The following is a 20646-nucleotide window of genomic DNA, read 5'->3' as shown; positions in this document are numbered from 1 at the left end:
GGGACAGAAGAGCAGAAAGGACCCTGTATTGTGGTTTGAGTGCCAGGTTAGCAGCATTAGAATAGAACATCAGGCAAAATTCTAAGATTTTTAACTCTAATCCCTGGCTCACAGATAGCAACTCTGGACCTGCTCAGGGTCTAGGGAAACTTACCGCTCTGAAGGGAAGGACAGAAACCTGGCTGGCTTTGCTACCTACTGATCATAAAGGCCTACTGAGAGGTGACAGTGTGCTAGTAGCCCTCACTCTCAGCCCCTTATCGGCCTCAGGCCTCAGCGTCCACTCTGGCTGCGCTTGAGGAGCCCTTCAGCCCGCCACAGCACAGTGGGAGCCCCTCTCTGGGCTGGCTGAGGCCGGAGCCTCCTCCTTCTGCTTGCGGGGAGGTGTGGAGGGAGAGGCACCGGCGGGAACCAGGGCTGGCTAGTGGGCCAGTGTGAGTTCCAGCAGGTGTGGGCGCCAGCTCGGCAGGCCTCGCATAGGGAGCAGCCAACCAGCACTGCAGGCCCAGGGCAGTGAGGAGCTTAGCACCCAGGCCAGCAGCTGTGGAGGTTGCTGGGTCCCCCAGCAGTGCCTGCCCACCAGGGCCACACTCATTCTCACTGGACCTTAGCTGCCTCCCAGCAGGGCAGGGCTCAGGACCTGCAGCCCACCATGTCTGAGCTCCTCCCCCTGTGGTGGGCTCCCGCACAGCCTGAGCCTCCCCCACGGGCGCCACCCCCTGCTCTGTGGCAGTCGGTCCCATCGACAGCCCAAGGGTTGAGGAGTGCAGGCGCAGCTTGTGACTGGTGGGCAGCTCTGCCTGCAGCCCTGGTGCAGGATCCACTGGGTGAAGCCAGCTGGGCTCCTGAACCCGATGGGGACTTGGAGAACTTTTATATCTAGCTAGAGGATTGTATGTGCACCAATCAGCACTCTGTGTCTAGCTCAGGATTTGTAAATACACCAATCAGCACTCTAGCTCAGGGTTTGTGAATACACCAATTGGTACTCTGTATGGAGACTTGGAGGACTAGTGCTCTGTGACTCTGTCTAGCTCAAGGATTGTAAATACACCAATCAGCACTCTGTGTCTAGCTCAAGGTTTGTAAATACACCAATTGGTACTCTGTATCTAGCTAACTAGCACTCTATGACTCTGTCTAACTCAAGGATTGTAAACGCACCAATCAGCATTCTGTCAAAACGGACCAATCAGCTCTCTGTAAAATAGACCAATCAGCTCTCTGTAAAATGGATCAAACAGCAGGATGTGGGTGGGGCCAGATGAGGGAATAAAAGCAGGCTGCCCGAGCCAGCCAGCAGCAACCCACTGGGGTCCCCTTCCACACTGTGGAAACTTTGTTCTTTCGCTCTTTGCAGTAAATCTTACTGCTGCTCACTCTTTGGGTCCACGCTTCCTTTATGAGCTGTAACACTCACCGCGAAGGTCTGCAGCTTCACTCCTGAAGCCAGCGAGACCACGAACCCACCAGGAAGAACGAACAACTCCAGACGTGCTGCCTTTAAGAGCTGTAACACTCACCACGAAGGTCTGTAGCTTCACTCCTGACAGCGAGACCACAAACCCACCAGAAGGAAGAAGCTCCAGACATATCTGAACGTCTGAAGGAACACGCTCCGGACAAGGGTCTGCAGCTTCATTCTTGAAGTCAGTGAGACCAAGAACCCACCAATTCCAGACACACTAGGGCCTTGAGTGAACACAGGTGGTAAGCAGGTAGTGACTGCAGTGGTCTTTGAGAGAAACCCAGTGTTGTGTTGACATCAGAACTAATCCAGTACAGTTCCAGTGGTGGTAGCCACAAGGGGTGCTAATATCACCACACCCCCAGTTCCAGGCTGCTCAGTATATATATAGAGACTCTGTTTGTTTGGGAGAAAAGGTAAAAGAACAAGAGTCTCTGCCTGGTTATCTGGAGAATTCTTCCAGATCTTATCCAAGACCACCAAGGCAGTACCTCTACAAGTCTGCAAGAAACAAAGTGTTATTGGGCTTAAGGTCTAATTCCCTTGGAATGCCTGGAAAGCCTACTCAAGGAGGACACACACAAACAAGCCCAGACTGCAAAGACTAAAAGAAATACCTAACTCTTCAATGCCCAGATACTGATGAACATCTATAAGCATCAAGATCATCCAGGAAAAAATGACCTCACCAAATGAACTAGAAAAGGCATCAGAGACCAAGCCTGGAGAAACAGAGATGTGTGAACTTTCAAACAGAATTCAAAATTCAATTCAATTCAAATTCAAAATTGCTGTTTGGGAACTCAAACTAAGAGAAGGAATTCACAATTTTATCAGATAAATTTAACAGAGAGATTTAAATAATTAAAAAGAAGCAAGCAGAAATTCTAGAGTTGAACAATTCAACTGGCACACTGACAAATACATCAGTTTCATAATAGTGGAGTTGACCAAGTAAAAGAAAGAATTAGTAAGCTTGAAGGCAAGTTATTGGAAAATACACAGTCAGGAGAAGGAGACAAAAGAAAAAAGAGAAAAAGAAGAATGAAGCATGCCCATAAAATCTAAAAAATAGCCTCAAACAGGCAAATTTAAGAGAAAGAGATAGTGGTAGAAAGTTTATTCAGAGGGATAACATCAGAGAATTTCCAAAACCTAGAGAGAGATCAATATTGAAGTACAAGAAGGTTACAGAACACCAAGCAGATTTAACCCAAAGAAGACATTTAAGACATTTAATAATCAAACTCCTAAAGGTCAGAGACACAGAAAAGATCCTAAAAGCAGCAAGAGAAAAGAAAGAAATAACATACAATGGAGCTCCAATATATCTGGAAATGTTACAGGTCACAAGAGAGTGGTATGACATATTTCAAGTGCTGAAGGAAAGAAAAAAAAAAACAAAATAAAACAAAAAAAACTTTACCCTAGAACAGTACATACGGCGAAACTATCCTCCCAGTATGAAAGAGAAATAAAAACCTTAGACAAACAAAAGCTAAGGATTTCAACAACACCAGACCTGTCCTACAAGAAATAGTAAAGGGAGTTCTTCAATCTGAAATAAAAGGATGTTAATAAGCAAGAAGAAATAATCTGATAGTACAAAACTCACTGGCAATAGTAAGCACACAGAAAAAGAGAGACTATTATAACACTGTAATGGTGTTGTGTAAACTATTCTTAAGTAGAGAGTCAAAATTATGAACCAATGGAAAATAATAACTACAGCAAATTTTTAAGACAAAAACAGTACAATAAGACATAAAGAGAAACAACTAAAAGTTAAAAAGCAGGGGAGATAAAGTGTAGAATTTTTATTAGTTTTCTTTTGCGTGTGTGTTTGTTCATGCCATCAGCATTAAGTTATCATTAGTTTAAAATAATAGGCTATAAGAAAGTATTTCCAAGCCTCATCATGGTAACCTCTTACAAAAACGATACAAATGCAGACACAAAAACTAAGAAATTAACATACCACCACAGAAAATCATCTTCACTAAAATAAAGACAGAAGGAAGTAAAGACGAATGAGAAGATTACAAAACAATTAGAAAACAAATAACAAATGGCAGAAGGCAGTCCCTACCTGTCAATAACAACATTGAATGTAAATGGACTATGGACTAAACTCTACAACAGAAACACACAGAGTGGCTGAAGGGATGAAAAAACAACACCTACGTATCTGTTGCCTACAAGAAACAGACTTCACCAATAAAAATATACACAGACTGAAAATAAAGGGATGGAAAAAGATATTCCATGCCAATGAAAACAAAAAAAAAAATTAGGAGTAGCTATACTTAGACAAAATAGGTGTCAAAACAAAAACTATAAGGAGAGACAAAGAAGGTCATTATATAATGATAATGGAGTCAATGCAGCAAGAGGACATAATGATTCTAAGTATATATGTACCCATCACTGGAGCACTGAGACATACAAAGCAAATACTAGAGCTAAAGAGAGAGATCTCAAGACAATAATGGCTGGAGACTTCAACACCCTACTTTCAGCATTGAACAGACAGATCTTCCAGACAGAAAATCACCAAAGAAACATTGGACTTAATCTGCACTAAAGACCAAATGGACCTAATAGATATTTGCTGAAAATTTCATCTAACGGCTGCAGAATACACATTCTTCTCCTCAGCACATGGATCATTCTGTAGCATATTCCATATGTTAGGTTCACAAAACAAGTCTTACAACATTCAAGAAATTGAAATAATATCAAGCATTTTCTATGACCAGAGTAGAATAAAACTGGAAATCAATAACAAGAAGAATTTTGGAAACTATACAAACATGAAAATTAAACAATATGCTCCTGAATATCCAGTGGGTTAATGAAAAAATTAAGAAGAAAATCGAAACATTTCTTGAAACAAACGATAATGGGGCCAGGTGTGGTGGCTCACACCTTGTAATGCCAGCCCTTTGGGAGGCCAACGTGGACAGATCACCTGAGGTCAGGAGTTCGAGACCAGCCTGGCCAACCAACATGCGAAAAATATAAAAATTAGCTGGGTATGGTGGCTAACGCCTGTAATCCCAGCACTTTGGGAGGTCGAGGTGGGCGAATCACGAGGTCAGGAGATCGAGACCATCCTGGCTAACATGGTGAAACCCCATCTCTACTAAAAATACAAAAAAAATTAGCCATGCATGAAAGTGGGCGCCTGTAGTCCCAGCTACTCAGGAAGCTGAGGCAGGAGAATCGCTTGAACCCGGGAGGCAGAGGTTGCAGTGAGCTGAGATCGTGCCACACTGTACTCCAGCCTGGGTGACCGAGTGAGACTCTGTCTCAAAAATAAATAAAAATATATGTAGCAATTGGGGACAGGGGTGTGTCAGAGTTAAGACTCCTAAGGAAATAGTTGTGTGCATAGATATGTCTTTTATTCCTTCCTTAAATCCCACTAAAATGACAAAAATGAGATCACACACACACACACACACACACACACAAGCCTGAAAACTAGAAAGCGGATGGATGAGTGGCAAGTGTATCAGGCTTGGGAACCCTGAATTCTAAGTGGTGAGTGGAGAAAGCTGAAAACTACCCCAATCTATCCACTGAATTGCCCAAGGCTGAAGAAATTTAGCACCAGGTATCCCTGGATGTGAGGACAAAGGAAGATTGCTTAAAGTCTCTAAAAAGTAGTTACATGCCCAGATCCTGCCTGCCAGCCACCAATTTGTATGTAACTAATCCACTCTTCCTCCCAGCCCATGCAAAATCCTGGATGTTTAGTTTCTGGAAAGGATAAATTAGGATTCTGAACTGGCAGACACGGGAACATTTGTGGGCAAGAGTATTCTACTAAAACCTTTGAAGGATTAAGTGAAATTGTGCAAACTAAATTCTGAGACCTCAGCTGTCATCTCCTACTTGGCTACGTAACATTTGGCAGTTGAGTTTTCACCTCCAGGAAAGAGATCAGAAGACCATTCTCCAGGGAATCTGATAAGCCCCAGAAGACAAGCCTGCAAAACAACTCTCGTTGCTCCCCTTGCACAGCAATTGAAAAGTCGCACTGTCATGCTCAGGGATGTCAATCTGCTTTGAGTTTCCCAGTCTTAAATACAGCACATAATCAAGATTACCAGACACCAAGAAAAGCTGCCAAACAGAAAAGAGAGACTAAACTCTCTCATAAATAGAGGAAAAGACAGCAGAGAGAGATTACATAGGAAAAAAAAAACTTAATAGGAGCTCCAAATGTACAGAGCATACAAAGTACCGGGAATGCCTCTGAAGTAATTCAGAAAGCATGAGTTTATAGATGGAAAGATTGCCCAAGAGAGCCCAGCACAATGGCTAAAACAGATCCACACCTGGATGCTTCATCTAAACATTTTAGAATACAAGAGAAAAAGGAAAGATTCTAAAAACTTCCAGGAAGAGGAAAACCAGGAATTCTAAGGGCTTCAGAATTTTCTTTTTTTTTTTTTTTTTTTTTTTTTTTGAGATGGAGTCTCGCTCTGTCACCCAGGCTGGAGTGCAGTGGCGTGATCTCAGCTCACTGCAAGCTCCGCCTCCCGGGTTCACGCCATTCTCCTGCCTCAGTCTTCTGAGTAGCTGGGACTAACGGCGCCCGCTTCCACACCCGGCTATTTTTTTTTGTATTTTTAGTAGAGACGGGGTTTCACTGTGTTAGCCAGGATGGTCTCGATCTCCTGACCTCGTGATCCGCCCACCTCGGCCTTCCAAAATGCTGGGATTACAGGCATGAGCCACCGTGCCCAGCCAGGGCTTCAGAATTTTCTATAGTAACATTTGGAATTAAAAAGAATAGACGATGGCTTCTAAATTCTGAAGTAAATGATTTCCAATCCAGAATTCTCACTAGCCTAACTATAAATTACATGTAAGGGAGATAAAGACTTTCAGACACTTAGATCTCAAAAGACCTCCTCGGTACCTTTTCTCTGAAAGCTAAGGGAGAAGAGACTCTAAGCAAAAATGAAGAGCACTAACCAGGAGAGAAGGCCACAGGAGATGGGAGACAGCGTGTGGGATGCAGGAGACATAGCACAGAGGTAAAGGAATTCCCGGAAGCAGGTGAATGGATATCTCAGGATGACAGGAGACTGTACCTAGCACAGAGGTAAAGGAATTCCCAGAAACCGGTGAATGAATATCCCAGGATGACAGGAGACTGCACCTCGCACAGAGGTAAAGGAATTCCCAGAAACAGGTGAATGGATACCCCAGGATGACAACAGGCACCAAGTAGGTCAGAAGGAATTGGGAAGAGATTTATTTCAAAAGATGAAGCGATGAAGTTCTGACAATTCTGAACACACCGAGAGGATATTTAATTCTAGCAAAGAGCATGGAGTTTATAAGTGATAAAAGTCAGCACTTTTTAAAATAATGCAATAATTACCTCTAAGGGAAACAAAAGCTGTGCAAGAAAAGAAAGTTAAACACTGTCTGCAACACGGTTCAATTGTGTGTAACACTGTCACAAATTTAATACCATTCATGCTGCCTATTATCTAATTGGCATTATGGTATATTAATATTAGGAGAATGAGAAGGGAACCCATTTTGGTAGGGTAGGTGGATGGGGCATGAAAAAAAAGCTAAAGTCTCATTTTCCATAGTAGGAATTCAACAGATAATATCTAAAACTGAATAATCAAGATAAAAAAATATAAGCATGTTATTTAGAGACACGAAAGAGAAGCTATAAAAAGTAGCTAAATGAGGTATAAGTGGTCACCTCTGAGAAAATGAGGAATGAAGGCAAAAATCTCCTACCTTTAGTAAAAACTTACAGATAGAACTGTTTGGTTCTCTAAAATGTGTACACGGTAAAACTGAAATCAAAGCCCCAACCCAAAAACAAACAAACAAACAAAAAGGAAACAAACAGGATTAACCTATGGTCAATTCATATACTTTCCAACATATACTGAAGGAAAGGCTGGAGTGAAGGACGGACTTTCTATCAGTTTCCATACAGTACTTACTGCAGACTGAAAAGCAGCCTGAGCATCTCTGCGACACGGCAAGTGGACACGACTGGAAGTGTGAGGAGCCTGGAGGCAGCAAGGCTGAGAATAAACTCAAGCAACAGATAACTAGCTGCCAGATGATGCAAATACACAAAAAAGAGAAAAATCAAGAAGATACAGAGCAAGAAATAATGTCTTCTCATCAACCAAAATTCCTCTAAATGTCATGCTCTTTCTAGATTAATCCCTTCTGTACACTTAAGTGATGGAGGCTATTCTAGGTCAAGACTTTTTTGCTTTCTTTCCAAAAGGTACTTAATGTAAAAATAGGCTTTTTAATTACAGTGAACATTCATCAACACAACGGTATCTTAAATATATAAGCCTTCCTTTCAACAGATTTACCCTTGAATTTCACCATTCACTACATGTGAGCACAAAATACATCTAAAACAAGACGCAAGAGTTCCTCATTTGCATTACTACTTTTAGATATCAGATCAAATATAAGGAGCAAAATTAATTCAACATCTCAATTAATATATCAATTATAGACAAAATCTACTACATATAGAGAGATTTTTATTGATCTTGTTATCTATTATGTATTTGCAAATAAAACATACTGAGCACAGTAGGCCCCCTTATCCTTGGGGGATCCATTCCAACACCCCCCCAGTGGATACCTAAAATCATGAATAGTACCCAACTCCATATAGTCTAAGTTTTATTCCTATACATATGTAACTACAATAAAGTTTAATTTATAAATTAGGCAGGTAGGAGATTAGCAATAACAAACAATAACACAGAATAGTATAATAAAAATTACGTGATTGTGGCCTCTCTCTCTCAAAATATCTTACTACAATGCACTCATCCTTCTTCATCTTGTGATTTGTCAGTCTGATAACCAAGATGGCTATACTAAGTGATGAATGGGCACGTATCATATGCAGCGTGGGTAAGCTAGACATAGGATGATTCACATCCCGCGGGGGAGACAGAGCAATATTTCATCATACTACTCAGAATGGCATGCAATTTAAAACTTAAGAATTGTGTATTTCTGAAATTTTGCATTTAATATTTTTGGACTACAATCAACCATGGGTAACTGAAGTCACAAAAGGCAAAACTACAGATAAGAGGAGACTACTGTATCTTCATAAACTAGGGAAGGTAAAATCTCCACTAAGTCAAATGTGTTCAGTATTTTATGGACAAAAGACAGCTAAATATTTCTCAGAAAATGTTCAAAGTCTGAAACCACCTCAACATGGACTTACAAAAAAACACTTACACATGACTGAAGATGTAAGTATGAATACTTTCAACATGTATCCCCTATGGGACAGTGCTATAAAGCACCATTTAAAAGATAACTCTGCCCAGACATTTTAATTGAAGTTCCAATATTTGGAACTAACAATATTTGTTAGGAGGATGGAGATTTTAGAGGCAGCTGAAACTTAGTAATAATGTAATAAAATCCTATCATTTTGTACTTGAAGAACTGAATCACAAGAAGTGATCTGCCTAACATCCCACATCAAATGTTTCTTGAGTATGGCTTTACAGAAAACTTAAATAAGGACCTTTGAAAGACATCAATTTTAGAATATAATTTCTTTGGATAATTTAAAGACTATAGTTTACTTTGCTTCATATAGCACTCGGCCTAACCCACAGCCTCCATGGACATATAGTAAGCTATATTTATTACTTATCAAAACGTTTTGCTGTTGAGTGTATTCTAATAATACTTTAATTCACATACCCTATTTCTATAGGGCAAAGAAAACAGTATTTGTAATTTAACAGGCCCATTAACTGTCCCGACTTACATTAATTACACATTTTGTCAAAAGTGTGCCAGGAGTATACTTTCTCTCTTCACTTTGTCTTAAACTTGTCTGTGCCTTTCTAACAGATGTCATGTATCCAAATTCTACTGCTTACATGAACACAAGAAGTATGATTTATTAGGAAACGTGGTTTAAATAATTGGTTAATATACCCATACTCTCATGAAACACATTTTTTGTAATTTAGAAGAAATAAAGAGGAAAATTAGCTAGTCATTAGGAAAATCGTTGAGATATTCTGTGACTGTAGGCTATCTCATTTTCTTTGTCCAAAAAGGTAACATAAAAAATTATAAACAAAAGCTTTTATAATGAATAATATTACAAAGTATTAGCTAAAAATAAGGGCAAGGTAAATTGCACAAATTCCTCTAGCACAGATTTTTTTTTTTTCCTGTGTATACTATTATAAACTGATTCATTACCCTACATGGATCCATATGTATCATGAGTCTCATCACGGATCCTTCAAACACAGCACCACAAACAAGATTAAAGAGTTGGGAAATAAAATAGCCCTGGCTTTGCCTGGCTGGAAGTCTTTAAATTTCACCAGGTCCAGGAGGATTGGTTGCAGGACACCCACAGTCATCCATGCAGAGCCAGGCTCCCAGAGCTATTGCCATTTTGGCCTCAGCAAGAAGGGTGGGGCCCAGCACACTGCCCTCACCCCACTCTCCTCTGAGTAAAGTCACTGAAATTCTCTGATCAGAAGTGTGTCAGCAAGAGCAAAAGCCTTTCCCCAAGCAGTACAGTGCTCCAACCAAAGCCAAAGTTAGGAAATTTATAATTAAATTAGATAGGGGTTGTGGTTGGGAGACTTTTGAAAAGGTTTGAATTTTCCTCCTTACAACATTCTTTAAAGTGCAAAACTGGAGACTCAGTTAATCATTGGGAAATAAAGTCTGTTGTTCTGACGGGGAATGAGAAAACTGGGACAATGTCCAGTTTTTGTTTTCAACTAAGAAAATTTGAGTGAACTGACAGTGAGGTAGTAGGTACGGGAAAGCTATGGCCTCCCAAGAATAAGAGGCTTTTAGAGAAAGGCTCTGAGGAACCTTCTCCCCTAAAGCTCTATCCAGGCTTCTGAAGGTGCTGCTGGAGATGGATGAGAAAATGGGGGATGCCTTAACAGGCTTCTTATCTATGCTGGAAAGGCAACCAGATTCTGGAGCACAAGAGAGACAAAGTCCCCGAGGAACCTGTGACACTCTCCACAGGCCAGCTCCTGGGTGGATCAGGAAGCATCTTCTCCTCTCTTACGGGCAATCCTTTCTGCATCTCAACATAATCAAGCCTAGTGCCCAAAATGCACAAGCAGTCATACCAGAAATATCTGCATACTATGACTCTCACAGGCAAAGAAGTGGGTGAAAATCTCCAAATTCTAAGCAACAAAGGGACTATAACAAATCAGCACAGGAACAATCTTCTAAGCAACAAAGGAACTATAACAAATCAGCACAGAAACAATCTTCTCTTTGCCAAATGTGGCTGGCTGATTGGGAAGCTGAAGCAAATTCTTCAATAAACAATTCTACTACTTTTCCACCTTTCAGTGAGAAGACAAAAATCATAAAACCATATGATTAAAAAGAATAATTTTAAACACTGAAAAACTGAAAATATTCCTATTTGTAAAAAACAATGTAAACTTTGTTTAAAACACACAGTTTTTTGTCTAAATAAACAAACTTTGTCTAAAAACACACAGTTTTTAAAAAATTACTAATCTACTCATAAAATAATACTTTAGTGATTTTAGAATGTTTTCTGATGAGTCAAATTCTTGATTCACAGTTTAGACCGTAAACATAATTTTATAAGATAAAACAGGCAACAGGGCTTGGAAAGGGGGCATTTTCTTCCAAATGTGCCAGACAAGTCCACTTACCTATGCATGTAACCAACCCCAAAATTCTGTAGTCCATTTATAGAAAACAAATGTCACTTAGAATATATTTTCAGAGACACAGACGTATCTTTAAAATTGCAATAAATTTTGAACTATAACTGCGTTCCTGAAATATATTCATTTTGGTCATGATATGAAACACTGTTTTGATCAACTGTTAGATTTAGATGAGTAATATTTCACTTCAAATTTTTACATCATACTCACTGAAGAAACTGGTCAACATAAGCAGGTGGGGCTAAGGAGGAGACAGTTAATTTAACTTGATAAACTTTTGTATCATTTAAACAGTCATAATAAGCATCACTATTTCTTAATTATTTTGACTGAGAAAGCTTTTAACAAGAACATGACTGAAAGTCAATTCATTTAAATGCTAAATAAAGTTTCTAAAAAACCAAGAAATGACATACCTGAAGAATTACATCACTAAGTCGTTCTAGAGATTTCTGATTTTCCTGAGTCTCATCAAGAAGTGAAGCCATTGTTGGACTATGGCATAAATTTGTTTTGCTCTTAGCCTGGAGATGCCCTTTTGCTTCTTCAGTCAAGAGAATAGAAAGGAATTGCAGGCTGGCAGTATACAGGGCAGGACACGTGGCAGACAAGCCTGCACATTTGCAGAACATATCTAAAAGGATAATTTCAGATGTGAATGTTTGAAAATTTCTTCAAAATTAAACAAAGAAGGAAATCAAATTGATTTTAAAGTAACTATACTCTGGATCATCTAGATTACCAACTTATGTGATTGTGTTGCAATTTTTAAAGGAGCTGATGCCAAACAGAACTTAAAAGCAAGACTTAGTATGCAGTGTTGGCACAATGTACAAACAAATATTTCACAGTTCAGACAGCACATGAGTGGTCATGAACTGATGATTCACAAACTTAATACAGAGTAGAAGGAACAGGCCCAACTCAAAAGGAATTTACACTGAAACAGTCATTATTAATTTTCTATTGTGAACACTGATGTTGTTTAATCAAAATAATATGTGTTGTTTTACATTTTATTAACTTGAAAAATTGGATTTATAATTTTATTTGATTTTATATTTTAGATTTATGCTTGTGTGAGAATTATAACCACAAAAATTTTTGCTTAGATTTTGGCATGTACAAATTAAAGTTACATAAGAAAAATAAAGTAGCAGTGGGGTTTCATAAGAATTATGTTCATTTAAATGATGTCCAAATATTAGTCAAGTCTGAGAAAAGACTGTTATAGATAACACAAGTTATGGGGTGACCACGAGATGTTTTAAATGTATATGGGCATATGAGATGGAAATTGATTAAAAAAACAAAAACCAAAAATAAAACCATGGCAAAAAAATCAGTAATTGTTATTAATGTTTTCATTAACATTACTATTATTAAAACCATTTATGCAGTAAGTTACTTTTGGTTAGCACTACTATTACATAAAAATGTACACATATTTTGAAGGAAGGTTTTGAATTTAATATGTATTTATCACTAGAGAAACAGTGTCAGGTAAAGTTTAAGTCAGAGGTCAGCAAACTTTTTCTGTAAAGGGCCAACTAGCAAGTATTTTATACTCCGCAGGAAACTGGCTTTTTCACAACTATTCACCTCAACTGTTGTAGCATGAAAGCAGCCATATGAAATATGTAAATGAGTGTGGCTATATTCCAATAAAACTTTATTTACCAAAACAAGCTGCTGGCCAGATTTATCTAATGTGGGTAGCATCATGCTTTCTATTGATAATACTGGCGATTCAGGTGATAAACTAATTTTCCCTCAATAAATACAAGAAGAAAATCCCAACGTCTTAATCAGTCAATCTCTTTCAATTATTATATTTTAAACAAAATAATGATATCCTGTGTGGACACTGTACTCCATGGTAGACTCAGAACTCCTATATCCAGAAAACTAACAATTCTGTTCCTTGTTAAACATGCATTTTGCCATAATTCTTACTATCGCTTTGGTTAAAAATTGTATCATGCATTTAACTTTACCGAATGATCAAATGTTAAATGTTAAAAAAAAAATCAGTCAGTTGAATTAGCAGGTACTTTAGAAACTTAAAATAACTCAATTTTGAGTACATTTAAGCAGGTTGTTTTAAAAGGTTACATAAATGTTAGTTATGTTAAATATTTATGTTAAAAAACAGCTTTTTGCTATGCTAAAATTTAGGAGGCTTCATGAAAAATTAAAGGTTATTTTAAGATAACCATGTTTATTTTAGTGGGCAACTATCATATGAAAAACATAAAAATAATTATACTATACTCTTGGCATTTCTGTACTCTAAGAAAATTCTGATGTCATGAGAAAGTTATCACAACTTTCCATGTTATCATGTATACGGGATTTTATATATGAAGATGTATCTGCATACAATGCACATATGTCAGAAATGATACTGGTTTCTATACCAATACAAGAAAATTTATCTCATTGTTTTATAATCATATCATATGTACCTTTATAAAACCACAGGCTTAAAACTGACAAATGGGATCTAAGCTAAAGAGCTTCTGCACAGCAAAACAAACTATCATCAGAGTGAACAGGCAACCTACACAATGGGAGAACATTTTTGCAATCTATCCATCTGACAAAGGTCTAACATCCAGAATCTACAAATTCACAAGAACTTAAACAAATTCACAAGAAAAAAACAAACAACCCCATCAAAAAGTGGGCGAAGGATATGAACAGACACTTCTCAAAAGACGACATTTATGTGGCCAACACACACATGAAAAAAAATTCATCATCACTGGTCATCAGATAAATGCAAATCAAAACCACAATGAGATACCATCTCACATCAGTTAGAATGGTGATTATTCAAAAGTCAGGAAAACAACAGATGCTGGCGAGGATGTGGAGAACACAGGAAAGCTTTTACACTGCTGGTGGGAGTATAAATTAGTTCAACCATTGTGGAAGACAGTGTGGCAATTCCTTAAGCATCTAGAACCAGAAATACCATTTGACCCAGCAATCCCATTACTGGGTATATACCCAAAGTTTTATAAATCATCCTACTATAAAGACACATGCACATGTATGTTTACTGTGGCACTGTTCACAATAGCAAAGACTTGGAACCAACTCAAACGCCCTTCAGTGACAGACTGGATAAAGAAAATGCAGCACACATATACCACGGAACACCATGCAGCCATAAAAAAAGAATGAGTTCATGTCCTTTCAGATACATGGATGAAGCTGGAAGCCATCATTCTCAGCAAACTGACACAGGAACAGAAAACCAAACACCGCATATTCTCATTCACAAGTGAGAGTTGAACAATGAGAACACATGGACACAGGGAGGGGAACATCAAACACCGTGTCAGGGGGTGAGAAGCAAGGGGAGGGAGAGCATTAGGACAAATACCTAATGCATGCGGGGCTTAAAATCTAGATGATGGGTTGATAGGTGCAGCAAACCACCATGGCACATGTATTCCTGTGTAACAAACCTGCACATTCTGCACATGTATCCCAGAACTCAAAGTAAAATTTAAAAAAACCAAGAGTGGCCAATACAATAAAAGAGAGCTTCAGGGATGATGTCTTTAAAAAGCTTTAAAAATAAAAAAAATAATAAAACCACAGGCTTTTCTAACTCACTTTTATGTCATCTTGTGTTTCAATTTTTCAAAAATGCATTTTTTGGGGGCACTCAAGAACACTGCAAATTTTTCAAAGCAAGCACCCTGATATCTCTTTTATATGCACGCCATAATTACTTAATTTTAGTGAATTTACATATCTAAACAAGCAGAATAATTATCTCATTTTATTAGCAGAACGCCCCCAAGATTATGCAAGTATCTTCTTACCAATCACTGCTGTCCAGTGCTTGGCCAGGGCCACGGTAATAGACGGGAGTGTGACGGCACCAGCTTTCCTCAGGAGCGTGGCCAGAAGATTAAATAAATGTGTCCATGTGTGATAAAAAGCTGATATTAACTCTTTATCTACAAAATTAATGAAAACACTTCAAGTTATCAACACAAAGGAAAAGAACCTTTCAAGATATGAAACTTAACACAGACACTTCATTACACTTAAAATGAGGGGTGTGTACTTATCAAATGAAGACAAATCTAATTCAGCATTATCCAACAGTTATTTCAATTAACTTCTCTTTTCCATTGCTTCTTAAGATATCTCCCCTCCACCCTCCTGCATATAAAGCCACACTCGCGAACTCTGCTCTTATTAAAGCATACTCAAGAACAATCAGAAGGTGTGACAAACTGAATATTAAGCCATGACTGCAGAACTACATATTGGCACATTATCAAAACATGTCATTGTTTGTGCTACTTTTGTCAGAGTAAGTTTTCCCCTATTTCCTTTATCCCCTCCAGCAGCTTTGGGCAGGGGTGAAAGGAAAGCACAGTGTGCCAAGGTCAAAGTAGAAAAGAAGGAATTTCTTTGAAGAACCAAGAAAAGTATCATCCCACAAAGAAAAGCACGACACAAAAGAAGATTCTGCAGCTCTTCCTATGGCTAAGGATGTAGCAATTAACCTTCTAGGATGAGGACACATTTTCCCTTCTCTGCACTCAGGTAAATGGAAGCTGTAGAGCAGTCGCCGAGGACTCTCTCTGGCCATGCCATCAGGAGGATTTGTCATCTTTTATCAAATTCCACTATAATGTAAACTTTATAGGACGTTAACCCAGAGAACATCCATCTAGGTGTACTGAGCTCCTACGAGGTACTTGAAAATTGCACCTTCCCAGGACAATCCTTGGTGTTTTTCAACCCTTTTGCCATTAGTGGCTCCCTAAAGAATTTGTTTTAGAAATATGTTTCCTCATTGCCATCCCCATAAGGTTTTAATTCCCCAGATATACTGTATATCTCTTTATGTACTATATGTACATCTGTACTTTGTACATAAAAAGGCTAAGTATAGAGCTTACTGTTTTTATTCAATACAGGCTTAAGAATAGCTGAATAAAACATTTAAGCTGAAAATTAAGTTAAAAATTAAAGACCTATTAACATCAAATTTAGCTTTGTACCTATACTTGCTAAATAACTTTTCATGTAATTTATTTATTTTTATATATCACGATGTATCAATTTACATACATAAATTAACAATTCATAATACATAATAGCAATATAATAAACTCTTATAAAATCATTTAAAAGTTATTTTTTCCAGAAAAAAATTTAAAAACTTCTTAAAAAATATTTTTAGTGAACTTTTAAAGTATTTTGCTAGATATGAGAAAACAATTTTTAATTTAACCAGCTAATAGATGTACATTCAGACATTGTTGATATTTTTTCCTTTCAGTGCTTGATGTAATTAATGATGGGTTAAACAACTTTTATGTAATTAAATAAATATATACTACTTCCATTTAATTTTCAAAGCCCAAATCATACAGAAAGGCAAGAGGATCAATAAAAAGCATTCACAAGGCAGTCAATAGCAGCCAAGATACACAGACCACCTTTTGCTACATGACCTTGGGATCGAACAATTAACCAAAGGTCCTCCAGCTGCTGTCATCTATTCACCACAGTTTTGTGGCACTAGTCTTGCAAACATCTTGTGTATCTTCCATGAACTCAACATCAATGTTTCTCAAGGAATTCTCAAGAAAAATCAAGAAGAGAAATACTAAGTAATAAGATTGTCTCAGGTAGAGTTGAGCTTTGGGAGGCTACAAACCATTGTAATTTCTAAGATGTTTTTGCCTCACCCTGTTCTCCCCAGAATCAATTTTCACTCCTTAGGAACTGGGAGTGATATCATCTTGCTGAGCTTGTCCAGTCTAACCTAATAAGCTGAGTTAGGATATCACTGCCACTTGTTGAATTTCTAAGTAAGGAATTACTATTCCTTTAACATCAAGATCATTTTAACACTGATGAGATGCTGAGAACTGGCTCTGCTGGGTATCATAACACACTTCATTTTCCAGATCTAAAACCAAGTAAATCCACAGTTCAAATAAAAACGAACTGAAAGGTAAAGATAATTACCAAATGGTCAATTACTTCATTATAAATGATTATTTCCACTTTTAAAACAATTATATTAGATTTTGACAAAGATCCTACTTTGCTTTAATTTTCTCCACTAAGCATTACATTCAACTTTTCATCATAAAATATTTTCTCTGAAGATAACATTAGATCATAAAATATATACACATTTCAACAATTTAGGACCTTAGAAAATTTTTGATATATTCTAGATTGGCTTATACTTGTTATTGGGAATGATTTATCAGGTTTTTAGCCTTAGCCATAGTTTATAAGAATATTTTTTTTTTTTTTTTTTTTTTTTTTTTGAGACAGAGTCTCGCTTAGTCGCCCAGGCTGGAGTGCAATGGCGCGATCTCGGCTCACTGCAAGCTCCGCCTCCCGGGTTCACGCCATTCTCCTGCCTCAGCCTCCCGAGTAGCTGGGACTACAGGCGCCCGCCGCCTCGCCCGGCTAATTTTTTGCATTTTTAGTAGAGACGGGGTTTCACCGTGTTAGCCAGGATGGTCTCGATCTCCTGACCTCGTGATCCGCCCGCCTCGGCCTCCCAAAGTGCTGGGATTACAGGCGTAAGCCACCGCGCCCTATAAGAATAATTAATACCCAGAACTCACTGTACTTTCTAACATCACATAGAGAGCTTTGCTCTCATTTCTTAAAACTCAAGCGTAGTCCATTATTATACTATACACTTGTCTTAAGTAGTATCATTAAAAGACGTCCAAACTATGAAACATATTATCAAAGCCTTCCAAAATACTAGCAAAAAGAAACTGAAAAGTAACCTTCAAGTGAATTTCCGGAACAGAGTAAGTTTTTTTCCTCAATATTATTAACTTACATTCTAAACTAAAACAATTAAGCTTACCTAATACATCTTTGGTACATATGGTGAGAATTCCAATGATATTGGTGATAAGAGGTTTCATAAGCTCATCCTGAATCACAAGGTCAGGCTCCACCAATAAACATGACTGCAGAAGCCTGGACAAAGAGGATAGGTATTCCAGGAGAAAGCAAACCTATTTGAAAAGGAGATAGGGTAAAATCAAACATGCCATATAAAAAGCCCATCTCAGTGATACAGTATTTTACTTTTGGAACACAAGTTAATAAAAAATAAAATATTAATCATAATTTTTCAAGATCTGAAATTAACACATAGCAGACAAAGCATTATTTTTCTCATAAGCATGTCATTAACAGCCCTATTAATACTGTCAACTATACACCAAACAAGCAATATTATCCAAGTCAAGTTTTAAATTTCATTTAAAAAGTAAAATCTTGACCAGATGTGGTGGCCAACACATTCGTACTGTAATGCCAGTCCTTTGAGAGGCCAAGGTGGGCAGATGGCTTGAGCCCAGGAGTTTGAGACCAGCCTGGGCAACATGGCGAGATCCTGTTTCCACAAAAAATATAAAAATTAGCTGGGCATGGTGGTGCATGCCTGCAGTCCCAGCTACTTGGGAGGCTGAGATGGGAGGACCACTTGAGCCCAGAAGGTAGAGGCTACAGTGAGCTGTGATCACACCACCGAACTCCAGTCTGGGTGACAGAGCAAAACTCTGTTTCAAAAGAAAAAAAAAGTCTCCATATTTCTCAAGTAGTCAAATTATGAAATCAATATTCTGGAAGAAGTAGAAAAGTGTATAACAAAGCCATAAAGTCTATAATTTTGTGAAGAAAGATAGATTACAAAAATACCCTTCAAAGCGGGTAAGTGGGGGTGGGGGCTATCTAGCCTAATAGCCTAGTTATTGCTACAGATAAAATGCAAATATGTTCTATTTTTGCCCTCAGTATAAAAATACTATTATTAACTATAAGAGAAAAAATTAAATCATCTTCAATATTACCAACAAAACCATCTCTGGAATTTGCCTGATGCTAATATTGTTAAGTATTAACTGGCAAAAGTACTTTTCAGAAAAATAATCCTCTGAATATGTAACAATTAAAGAATGAGCTGTGATGTCTCATTTGTCCACTACTCTCAAGCAATGAGCCAGTTACATATAAGCGAATTTTATAAAGATATTCTGAAATCAGTCATTCTCTCTCTGTATACACACACACACACACACACACACACACACACACACACACACACACTTCTTCCTCTCACCTTATTCTGGGGTTGTAAGAGGGTAATGAAGAGTCGAGGGCCTGTTGTAAATTTGTGGAGTATGTGTCTCTGAAGTCAACGGTCTCAGACTATTTACAAATAGTTTTGTCCTACTTCTCCTGATGAATGCATCCTCCCTTTATCTAATCTGCCAACTTACTTTATGTAAAAATGTAGGTGGCTCTAGACTACACAAACTCTTCAGTTTGTGAAATTTAATTTGTTTATTGCTGTGAAGTCTTGAGACTTCATATTACATTCATATTCTACACTACTGAAATTACAGCAAGTCTGACCTCTGGATGTATGAAATCTTACCATAAATAGATAAACCATGCCAGGTGAGGCAAGAAGTGTTATAGAGAAAAAGCTGAATTGCTAAAGATTCTTTTGTATATGATCACATTCAAGATTAAATAAAATATTAATGTATTAAGAGTAGTTAATAAAGTAACTCTTTTTCTATGTATGGCTCTCTTCAAAAAAAAAAATACCAATCAACCAACCACAAACTTTAATACATCATACCTTTAGCAGAGTATAACGCGCCACCAGGGCTCTGACCACGCCGTCTGCTGCAGGCACTCGCAGCCTGCTCCCTCACCTCCCCAGCTTTCTGCTTAAGTGTCACCTTTAGGAGACCTTTTCCGACCACACTACCTAAAAATAGCCACCCTTGCTGACACACCGCTTTTACCCATCCTCAATTACTTTTTTCATACCATTTGTGACTATCTGATAAAACACATTTTATGTACTTGCTTACTGTCTCCTGCATTTATGACAGACTCTACGTGAGCAGAGATGTTCGTCTGCTTTGTTCAAGGACGTATCACTAGCACCTAGAACAGAATCTGGTAAAGCAGAGGCTCAAGAAATTTCTGGAATGAGTGAATGATCTTATATTAATACCAAGAGCCCAAAAGCATTTAATCTACATAAGCCTAGCTAGTGCAGTGGTTAAGAATGTAGGCCCTGGAACTGACCTGCATGGGTTGGAATCTATGTCAGAGACCTTGAACAAGTCACTCACCTCTCTGGGCCTCAGGCATTTCCTTTATGACATTAACGAAACTTCATGATTATTGTGAAGATTACATGAATTAACAAAAACAAATACCCATAATTGTTGCTACTGCTATTATTCACTCATCGCACAAGGATCAAGTGAGTAGCTGTTTTGAGACAAGCCCTGCGCCAGACACTCAGAACACAACGGAATGTAACAGCCAGCAAGGCCCTGACTTCATGGAGCTGACTGTGCCCCTCTGGTC

The 20646-nt window shown here is 38.1% G+C and overlaps 1 protein-coding gene across 6 annotated transcripts in view; it reads right to left on the bottom strand.

Annotated features, from left to right (window-relative positions):
* RTTN (rotatin) overlaps positions 1-20646 on the bottom strand; it is a 195437-nt gene that overhangs the window by 32849 nt on the left and 141942 nt on the right. For all 6 annotated transcript variants that reach the window (XR_007721266.1, XM_050767810.1, XM_050767812.1 and 3 more), the window contains 3 exons: positions 18110-18263; positions 15066-15203; positions 11640-11857 (listed from right to left, as the gene is read on the bottom strand). Coding sequence is in view for 5 of the 6 variants with exons in the window: in XM_050767810.1 (XP_050623767.1) it covers positions 11640-11857; positions 15066-15203; positions 18110-18263 (510 nt within the window). In the remaining variant the exon portion in view is untranslated. The remainder of the gene's footprint in view (positions 1-11639; positions 11858-15065; positions 15204-18109; positions 18264-20646) is intronic.

The sequence above is a fragment of the Macaca thibetana genome, chromosome 18, assembly GCF_024542745.1.
Source record: "Macaca thibetana thibetana isolate TM-01 chromosome 18, ASM2454274v1, whole genome shotgun sequence".
NCBI lineage: Eukaryota > Metazoa > Chordata > Mammalia > Primates > Cercopithecidae > Macaca > Macaca thibetana.
This window is presented reverse-complemented; position numbering and strand designations above follow the sequence as displayed.